This window comes from Rhinatrema bivittatum, chromosome 2 (genome assembly GCF_901001135.1).
Source record: "Rhinatrema bivittatum chromosome 2, aRhiBiv1.1, whole genome shotgun sequence".
NCBI lineage: Eukaryota > Metazoa > Chordata > Amphibia > Gymnophiona > Rhinatrematidae > Rhinatrema > Rhinatrema bivittatum.
The window spans coordinates 296719779-296730275 of record NC_042616.1 but is presented as its reverse complement, the minus strand read 5'-3'; the positions used below and the strand labels follow the sequence as shown (position 1 = coordinate 296730275).

The 10497-nt window shown below is 47.6% G+C and overlaps 1 protein-coding gene across 3 annotated transcripts in view; it reads right to left on the bottom strand.

Annotated features, from left to right (window-relative positions):
* Positions 1–218: 218 nt before the first annotated feature.
* FYCO1 (FYVE and coiled-coil domain containing 1) overlaps positions 219–10497 on the bottom strand; it is a 231330-nt gene continuing 221051 nt past the window's right edge. For all 3 annotated transcript variants that reach the window (XM_029589659.1, XM_029589661.1, XM_029589660.1), the window contains exon 18: positions 219–2669. In XM_029589659.1, coding sequence (XP_029445519.1) covers positions 2594–2669 — 76 coding nt within the window. In that variant the 3' untranslated portion in view covers positions 219–2593. The remainder of the gene's footprint in view (positions 2670–10497) is intronic.

The following is a 10497-nucleotide window of genomic DNA, read 5'->3' as shown; positions in this document are numbered from 1 at the left end:
TTCAAGAGGCAGCAACACCTGAGTCCATTTCCTTGAGGGTTGGACTTGCTATAAAAGGGATCTGATATTATGCCTCCTGTTCAGACGAGTAGCTGAACGGTGCCTCTGACATCAAAACATGCCCTTGAAATATCAATATGGCTCTAGACTCCCTGGCTTGTGTTATTCCTTGGTCTCCTTTTTATTTTCTTCAAAAGTGCTTTATTTACATGTATTTATTTTTTTACATGTTTTTCTATGTTCTTGGATTAAAATATGTGCACCTTTAATTACATCTCTTGAAAACCATTTTCCCTGAGGTGCCTCTTGAGTTGTCGACGCTGTATTTATCTCTCTCGCATGGATTGGTTTCTGATAAAGATCAATATAAACTTGCTTACACATAGTCGGGAGAGAAGCTGAAAATAATGTGGGGGTTTCTAAAAACACAAACTTTCGCTTCCCCATGGGAGTTCAATACAAAGCAGATGGTGATACAGAGCTTTAGTTGCCATACTGGCCTTACAAAGAACTGGATTCATTGCGGGGAGTGATACCGTTAATTGGAGCAACATAAAACAGATTCGCAGATGTAGCTGTACCTGCACTTTTGAGACAACCTAGCTCCCTTCTTTGGAAGTAATCTATTCGACTTCAGCAACTCAAACCCAGGGCACCCCTTCTTGCATTGGAATTTGTACCCAGATTTTGTGCCAGCGTCATTAACCCCTCTAACACTGCTTCTCAGCTTATATGGTCAGTTTATAAGACAGGAGGAACGTAGAACTTCCAGGCCAGTAGGACCCGTTTTCATTGCCCACGGCATGGACAAGGGCTAGATTCCTGCATACAGATGGTAACAAAAAGGACAGATGTATTCAATGCACACCTGGTATTAAATAATGTACTTCCTATGCAAAAAGAAATTATATTGTCAGCCTGATAATCATAAAGAACTGTGACCAATGGGACAAAATCACATCTGATGTTAAATGATTGGCAGCTATGTTGTAGACTTCCCTTCCGTAAGGCACAGCTGGGGTGCACCAGATTCCTGGAACTTACCAGCCATTCATGGTACTGCCTGCATTTGATTAGAGACTGGTTAGCCCTACACTGATATCATTTTTCATTATGAGCGAGAGTTTGGTAGTTGGGTTAATTTAAATCTATTTATATCTCTACATGGCCAATGTTCTAAAAAAAAGCAAAATGAATTGTACAGGTGCGTGGCTGCTGGGTAAAGAGTGATTCACCCGGGCAAACCGACCTGAGAATAACTCTCCTCTGAGTGGCTAAAAAGTACATACACGGAGTTCACAACACACGGACTTCTAGCCACCATAACAAAAGGGGTGATCCTTTCTGCGGGTTTATGTCGGAGGAAAATAACGTGCACACAGGACATTTTTGAAAGTGCACACGCTATCCCTCCATCCCTCTGGCTGCCTGCACAAAAGAGCAGATGCGGACTACAGGGTGGTTTTGCCGCCTGCGTGTTCCATGAATTTTCAAAGGGAATGTACGTGCCATTAAAACCACCCGTGTAGTTTTCAACTAGGCAGGCGCTTTCAAAACTACTCTCTCTTTCTTTGAAATTCTCCCGCACAGACACAAAATGGAGGAGGAATCTGAACATGCATCTGGGCTCTGGAATTTCACGGTCCATAGTTTCGCCACCGGTCGATTCTGAGGGGAATTTTCACAGGCATTAACCTGGGTGTAATGGTGTAACTCAGTGGTTCTCAACCCTGTCCTGGGGACCCTCCCAGCCAGTCGGGTTTTCATGATATCCACAATGAATATGCATGAGAGAAAATTTGCATACACTGCCTCCATAGCATGCAAATTTTCTCTCATGCATATTCATTGTGGATATCATGAAAACCTGACAGGCTGGGGGGGTCACCAGGACAGGGTTGAGAACCACTGGTGTAACTGAAAATTGCCCTCCTCGAGCACAGCTGACAGTCTACAAGGCGCAGCATGCCGCACCCTCAGCTACAGGAAAAAGAGGTACTCCTGTAGGTGGAATTGGATCAAGGGAGATAAACAGCATCTGTAATTCAATTTTCAAACGTATGAGGGTTACTTTTCCCCTCCCCAGGTAGAAGGTAAGGTATGCAAACCCTTTTAACATGCGTCCCTTTCACTTTCTAATTGCCAAAGGGAAACAATGCCTGCATAGTTGTAAACTATTTCAAAATTACCTCCAAAATCCCAACAGTGGTTGCAGAGTTCTTGCAAAAGAGTTACGTGTGTAAATGTAACATTCTATCGTAGCAATTTTCAAAAGCCATTTACGTGCATAAAGTGCACTTAACGCAGGTAAAACCTGTTGACAATTCAATGGCATATACTGTAGTCATTTTCAAAAGCCCACTTACATGGCTAAAGTGCATTTACACGTGTAAGACCCAGTTTTAAGCGTGTAAATGCTTTTGAAAATCATGTCCTTAGTGTTCCAATAACCTGAAAGTCTCTTAGTGCACAAAAATCAAATATTGCTTTGTAGATATTGCATCTAACTTGAGTTATACTATTGCCATTTTTAGTGCATACATATTATAGTGTTTTCTTTAAAGCAAACTAGAAAAAACTTTATGTTTTCAGACTAAAGAAAATCACTCCCATCATAGACCACTGGCCGTTCAACAGTCAGATGATAAAACACCTTTTTCGAGATGAACCTACACAGAAAAAAAGGAAAGAAACAGAAGGTCAATATCAGAACAATGACAACATCTTGACTTATTTTTGCTTTATTAGTAATAAAGCTAAACTAAGTGGACCAATTCATCAATTCCTTCTCTAGTAATTTACAAATAATATTATTAGACTTTGGGGCTGGATTCACTGTGACCTAGAGTAGGAAAAAACCATAAGGGTAAATTTTCAAAGAACCACGCAGGCGTCCATTTGCGCACGGTTCCCTGCACGCGCACATGGATGCGCTGATTTTATAACATGCGTGTGTTGACGTGCGCATGTTAAAAAATTGGCTACTCACACGTGCATGCGCGCCTGATTTTAAATAGGCGCGTGCATTTGCGCGCAGGTGCCGACTCGCACGCAAAGGGGGGCATTTTATTTAGAAGTGCGCGGCAACACGATCAGGCCTTCCCCAGTTCCCTCCCAGTCCGCTCCTTTATTGGATTGGACTGGGAGGGAACTTCCTTAACCTCCTACCTACCCTGCCTCCCTTTTACCCTCTCCACCCCTAATGCCGCTGTCCCAGCTAGCCCCCCTCCCCGCCCCCTCCTCGCCCAGTCCCCGCCCCGGCCCTCCCCCAGCCTTCCTGTTTTTACAAACCCGGCTCTTCCACGCGAACTGAGAGATGCGCGTGTGGCCGGAATGCTTGGAAAATGCGCGCGGTGCACGCACAGCCCGGCCATGCGCGTAGCTCCCGGTATTGGCGTCTGCCAGGTTTTAAAAATTAGCCCTATAGTGAATCAGGTCCTTCATTATTTTTGTTTCTACTTACTCTTTTGACATTTTATTGTGAAACTTAGCAATCCAATATTTTTGCTACCCTAAGTCTTAATCTTCTTTGCAGATGTAGTTACTTCAGTGAAGCCACACTGAAGTGATATCAGATGCGAAGTTCAAAGCTGCCAGCTCACCTTCAGACTCGGTACACAAATAATGCACACAAGTGAATTTTCCAAGGGCTAATGCACGTAAAAACAGCTTAATGTGCATATCTGAAGCACAAGCAGATATACGTGAATTTACAAAAAGGTGACATAGGCGCGTGTACTTGTGTTCATGAGCAAAAGTATGTTCCAATAAAGAGGCATGTTTGGGGCACAGTTGGAACTTTGCACATACTTTGCTATTTACACATGAATGTACAAGCAAACTTTTTACTACAGCTATTTTATGCGCCAAATTCAAACTTGCATTTTCTTTTTTGACTTGGTGTTTGGCAGCTGGCTTCTCCCAGTAAGTGGACACTGCAGCAGGCTAGGAGGAGAGGCAAAGATGATAGTGGTGGGGGAGGGGGAGCTGTACAATCAGGGAAATCATGGCCCTTGTCTAGAAGTGTTGCCTGTAATCTTTAATGTTGTGTGCTTTTCTCTCAGCCAGATGCAAAGATTGTAGGTTTTCTTCGGGGGAACCTGTCAGGGAATGTCACATTCCAGAGAGGCTTGTGTGCGTGGTGACTGGGGCATATAAGGGCAGATTGGAACATACTGAGGAGGGGGTGATTGTGACTGGGGCATAATGGGGAGAGTAGGGTGAAGGAGTTGAAGGTACTCCCTACAGTGAGCATACAGGACCAATGCCAGCAGTTACAGCAGTACCTGCACCTTTCTACCTTGAAAGGCCACACTTTGCCAGTACATCTCAAAGTCACTATGGCCCTGGCCTTTTTGGTTACTGGCACCTTCTAGACTCCTCCAGGGATCACAGCTGGAATAAGCCAATCAGACACTCCCATGTGTATTGATCAGTTTTTGCCTGCTTTTTTTGAGGAAAAGACAGTAACAACAACAACAAATCATGACAGAGTTCTACAATCTTGCATGCTTCCCCTCAGTTTTATAGGCTATCAAGTGCACTCGTATCCCTATAAGTGCATCAGCAGCCAACAAGGTCTGCAATGCAAGGGTATCATCACGAACCCAGGGCCCAGGTTTCTGAGATCCTTTCACGAGCCTGCATGCTCTCAAATTCAGGAATTCATGGCTGCTTCCAGGAAATTCACATCCCTGAGGGATGGCTTCTAGGTAGGTATACTGCGCTTACTACAACCACACAGCTATTAACCTCTGCCCTTATTCTTTCTCTAATATCACTTAGGCCCAGGAGGCCCATTGCCAGGGGCGGCTCAAGGCAATCTGCTGCCTGAGGTGAGGAATGAGATGGCACCCCCATCCCCCATCCCCCACTGCCTCTGCCCTGCCCCCTGCCCCCTTCCACACACACACCCATACATGCATACACACATATACTCTCATTCACTTCTCTCCCTCTTCCATGCACACATGCACTCTCATTCTCTCTTCTCACCTCGATTCTCATTAGCCACAGTAGCCTCCTCTTTCCCCAGGCCCATGGGACATGCGCTCCACTTCCTCTTCCTCCTCCTCCGGTAGAGTCAGCCCGCTTTGCACTTGTTTTATTTTCAGCGCACGGCCTGACACTGTTGCTCCTCCTCCTGCATCTTCTCCTGCTCGTCTTTCTTGCCGCGCAGCACCGGGCTTCTTGTTTTCTTCTTGGGGCAGGGGTGCTGATGCTCCTGCTTCTTTGAGCATGCGCTGCTCCAGGCTCTTTCTCTTCTGGCCCTTCTGCAGCAGGGCACCCAGAGTTTCCGGGTGTTGGCCCGGAGACCTGGTAATTTGTTCAGAATTCCAGAATCTCCGGGCCAAATCCGGAGAGTTCCCAGGTATGAGTGTGAGGCAGCCGCGGCAGGGGCAGGCAGTGTGAGGCAGATGTCACAGCGGTGTTCTGAGAGGAGCATTTTATTCCACCTCAAAATTCTGCCGCCTGAAGCGGCCGCCTCACCCTGCCTCATTATAGAACCACCCCTGACCATTCCAGCCTCTACCTAGGAACAGCCCCGCTGCTTATCACCATGGGATATCTCACAGCTCTTCCCTATTTTCTCCCTTACAGGCAATAAAGGTTATCCACTCAAAATCTGGCTCATGATCGCACTCACATATCCATAGCTGCAGCAGAAGAGCCCACCAGCAAACCAGGATAGTCCTCAAGAGAACCTCAGGCCTATTCAAAACACATTTCTGCTACCTGAAGAGATAAGGGGGATGTCTTCTCTACAGCAGCAAAATCTGTGTGATCTTTCTAGCCTGCTGTTATGCTTCAAAATCTTGCCAAAATCAGAGGTCTGCCTCTTCCAGAGAGACTAGATGACCATCTTGAGGAGGAGAAGGTGTCACAATGCGATGGGAGGGAGCGTTAGGGGGCTCTCTGATTGCAGAACAAGTGGTGTGTGCCCTTGTGGTAAAACGGAGCCTCATCTGGGAGTAGACTGGAACTGAAGAAGAGACCAAGCCCCCGCCGACCTGCACAGCCTCAGTGAGACCAACCACGCAAGGTTGGCCTCTGAGTAGTCCTCCAACCATTTCAAACCCTTTCAGACCTGCCACTGGGTAATGGCAGAGGCGGCAAGCCAGACAAGAGGCAGAGGTGGACGAGGACTTCAAACAAATGTAGACACTGAAGACAGCGGAGCTGATGAAGACACAGGGACTGACAATGATGAGGACAGGCTAAAATCAGACAAGATAAAAGTCCGGGACTCCAGGAGAGCGGAGGACCTCCCGTTGCTGGAGACACTCACTCAAGAGCAGCAACAAGCACAGGATGGACGACAGCCCCTCAAGGAATCCGAGAACAGCAGACGGACATCTGAACAGGAGGATGAAGGCATCTGGCTAACACGCCAAGTAACAACATCCTGGACTGAGCCTCAGGACCCCAGCATGATCGACGCACCTGACGGGTCAATAGGTGTAAGGCAGAACTTCCGACCCGGCGTGGAAGACGCAACAGAGGGTATCCCGACGTTGGGCTGAAGACGGCCACTAGGGGTCAATCTGGAACCTTGAACGAGACAAGGACATCTGGACACAATGGACGAGGAGGATCTTCAACCCCGTTAGATGGAGCCTCCTACCAGGTGCCCTACACACCCCAGTGGGGGTGGTCACGGACTACACAAGGATGGGATAACGGAGCCTCAGAAGACCTCTGGACAAAGACATTAAGACACATCAAGCACAGCAGGATAAAAGGAACAACCGGAACGTCAGGACACATCAGGAACACGGATTGAATAGAGACAAGGAATAATGAAGAGGGATCCCATGAAGAACACCAAGCAGGAGTAGAGAGCAGGAAGTCCAGGAAGGAACAACTCCTTGCGAAGGCAAAGCTAGAGAGGAAGTTGGGCCCTTAAGTAGGGCTGAAGAAGAGGAGACGCCCAGGGAGGAGTCCAGGTGGGGCCCGGGGCATATCCGGCCGCAGGCCCTTTAAATCTTGGAGAAAGATACGGCCTCGCCCCTTAGGGGAAGCAGGAACCAGGAAGCAGGACCTTGGACAGCAGCCATACTGCCGACTCTGAGAAGCAGGGCTGGGCCGCGGAACAGACCCCGATGGAGGAGGCAGCTCTCCCTGCTGCGGGAGGCAGGCTAAAGAGCGGCTCCAGCCACCTGGGAGACTGAGGACTGCGGCCTCTGAGCCACAGTGGAGATGACGTCAGCGGCTCCATCTGCTCCAAAAATCAGCTTGGTTCCGCCGTGCCAAAAAAGGAAGGCATCCTCCTGCCGCGTGGAAAGGTCCGGGGTGCGGCTCCATGCTGCATGAGGACAGGTGGACATCGGCGGCTTCCAGGCTGCGGAGGTAAGCGCCTGCTCGCGGCTTGGCCCACGAGCAGGAGTGCAACAGAAGGCATCTGACCTGAGCACTGAGGAATTTCAGGATATATATCGCCAGACTGATTCAAAGAAATTTTCAGTGGTGAAGGTGCATTTATTTACAGACCATATTTGTGCATAGAAAACAAATCAGGCTTTTACAAGGAACTTAAAGAATATTTTACAACCCGAAGAGTTCCGTTCTATAGTGCAAGCAATGATGGAGTATTGCAATTCTCTCTATTTAGGGTTGCCACCTTGTACAATTAATGCACTGCAGCTGCTCTAGTATGCCGCAGCTCGTTTGATTTCAAGCCAAGGCATTAGGGATCATATTTCTCCCATTCTTGCAGATCTTCACTGGCTCCCTGTACAATCAAGGATTAAGTACAAAATTGCTTTTCTGGTCCACAAGTTGTTCTCGCTGGACACTATTCCTTGGATTAATGCGATGCTTTGGGTCTATAACCCCACCAGATCTTTACAGTCTTAAGAACTGGAATTGTTAGATATGCCCTCCATTCATCAGGCATGTCTTGTAAATATGAGGGAACGTACATTTTCGATGGCGGTGCCAGCGCTCTGAATTTCCTTCACATCTGAGCTACGTCTGACAGAGTGTACAGTCCTTCAAAAGCATGTTAAAACATGTTTGTTCCAGCAAGCATTTTAGGCTGACTCAGTGATTGAGTTATTATTTCCTTTTCTTCAAGCTATTGTGAGTGTTTGTCTGTAACGTGATGGTTTATTTTATTTTTCATCTGTTTTTTCATCTTATGAGTGTTCTCTTTGTATGCTGTTTGGCGTTTGTTGCATAAGCGGGTTATAAATAAATAAATGCTTCCTAGGCCATCCTCTCTTTTTGGGATGGCTCTGGTGCCTTGGATTGGCCCAGTCTAGTGCTTCTCCACAGCAGTATCTGGTCACTACTATTAGTGCCTTCGGAGGGCACAGACACTGAGGGCAGAGGCAGGTGGGGTGGGGGAGTGGGGTCAAAGATGCAAGAGGGCTGTGAAGTGGAGAGTAGCTCCTGAGAGCTGACACGAGAGGAGCCAGAGTATGAAGGCCTGCCGACTGTGGTGTGCCTCTCCTCTTCAGTAGCAGCACATGAAGTGTCCATCCCTGTGGTAGCAGAGGGGGAAGTCCCCACCTGTGCACTTATAGAGGCAGGAGCCTTCCTCTAGGGTGGTAGATGTTGGAGGCATCATGCACGTGCAGGTGATGTACCTAGTGGAAGACGAAGCCCTATCATGGATGATGGCGGCCAGTTTGAGAAGCCTCCCACCAGACTGTTGGAACAACTGCAGGTGGTGACAAGATCGAGGGTGGTGATGGTGCTGCTGCTGCAAATGCTGGTGCAGGCAGAGGCCTGATGGCTATCATTGAGCTTTCCATACAGGCTGCAGATGGTACTGTAGCAACCACAGCAGCATCTTACTTCAGACTCCATCGTGCTCTGAAGCTCCCCCCGCCACATTCTGCCAAGGCCCTGGACCTCTTGCATTTCCTCCTGCACCACTTCCTTTAGACCCTGGATGTCCTGCCATAGATATGCAATCTGGTCTGCCACTCTCATTTAATTGCAGCTCACAGCTCTCTGCTGGAGTGCAAGGCACCTCATCTTCTCTACCAGAGAAGGTGCCCTCTTTAAAGTGCCTGGCCTCTCCTTCAGTACTAAAATGGGGTGCTTTTAGTATTAGGAAAGCATTCATAGCTTCCTAAACCTTTAGCCTTAGTGACCCCATTTTAGTACTTGAAACTTCACATGACCCCAAAGTATGATCAAAGCAAATCATTCCTTCTCACACTCCAGGCACTATAGCTGATCCCTTCTCCCAACCTCCACCCTCTTTAGAGGCCCTCCTTCTAACCTTCTCCCCTCCAGCCGACCTCTTCTCTCAAACTTTGCTGCTTTCGCCTCAACAGTCCATCCCCTCCCTCTCACCCACTCCAACCATTTTCATATCCCCCAGCTTATAAGTGAAATTTTGTTTTCTATATTATAAAAGTTCATGCAAACATTGTACATACACAAACCCTGCCCCTTTATATATATATATATATATATATATATATATTAATGTAGGTTTTATGCATGAATGCAGGTTTATAAGGGAAAGTCTCATAGCCCCTCTTCCTAACTGTACCAGATAATCCCCTCTCAGCCCCTCTGACTCCTCTTACACCTATAGTTGACCTTCTGTCATTCATCCCTCTCTTACCCTTTTCAACTAATCCCTTTCCACTTTATCCAAACCTCAAACTCCTCCTGAATCTCATCCTTCCCTTCCATAGCTCCTTCTCTAAACATTCCCCTGGCCAGGGTCAGCAGCAATATTTTCCTTTGGGTGCTGGGCCAAAAGTGGATGACAACTGGTGGGAAGAGAGGGGAAGGTTTATGACAGGTTCAGTGATGGGTGAGAAGAAAAAAGCAGTGGCAATCTCTGTTGGCCCATACACACTCAGCCCTCCCTTCCCCCCATGGGGGGTGAATGTGATCTGCAAGCGACTGCAGCAGTAGTAATGAAAGTCAGCTCACAGGCTCTGCAGTGGCCCAATTCCTCCTTATACAGAGCTTCCTGTTACCACAGAAACTCATGCAAGGGCAGTGACACTGCAGGGCCTGTGAGTGTATGCTGGCTCACAGGACCCATAGTGACTTCCACAGTAATGCTGCTGCTGCTGCTGCTGCTGGCACCTGAAGAGTGCTGCCATTTGAAGCACTTGTGACCCCAGATGATAGCTTTGTGACCCCCATATGGGGTCCTGACCTACAATTTGGGAAGCCCTGGCATACAAGACGTTTCCCTCCATGGACTATACCTGTTTGTGGCTTGGTAGCACTTAAATCTCGGGCATTTTGAGGAGGTAAGAGATTTAAGTGTTGACTTACAGCTCAGAAGTGTTGTGCCCATAATAGCAAGGTCATTCAGGGGAACTAAATATTGAATGCACACCCAAATAACCAGGAGTTACACATAAGAGGATAGCGATTGTAGGACAGAGCTGGATGGCAAGCTACAGGCCTGAGTGTGGGTGAAAGAGCTTGATTCTTGAGAAATTTTAATTCCTTTCAGATATTTAAAAGCCTGTATCCTAGCCCTCTCCCCATCTCTCTTCTCCTCTGGGGTAC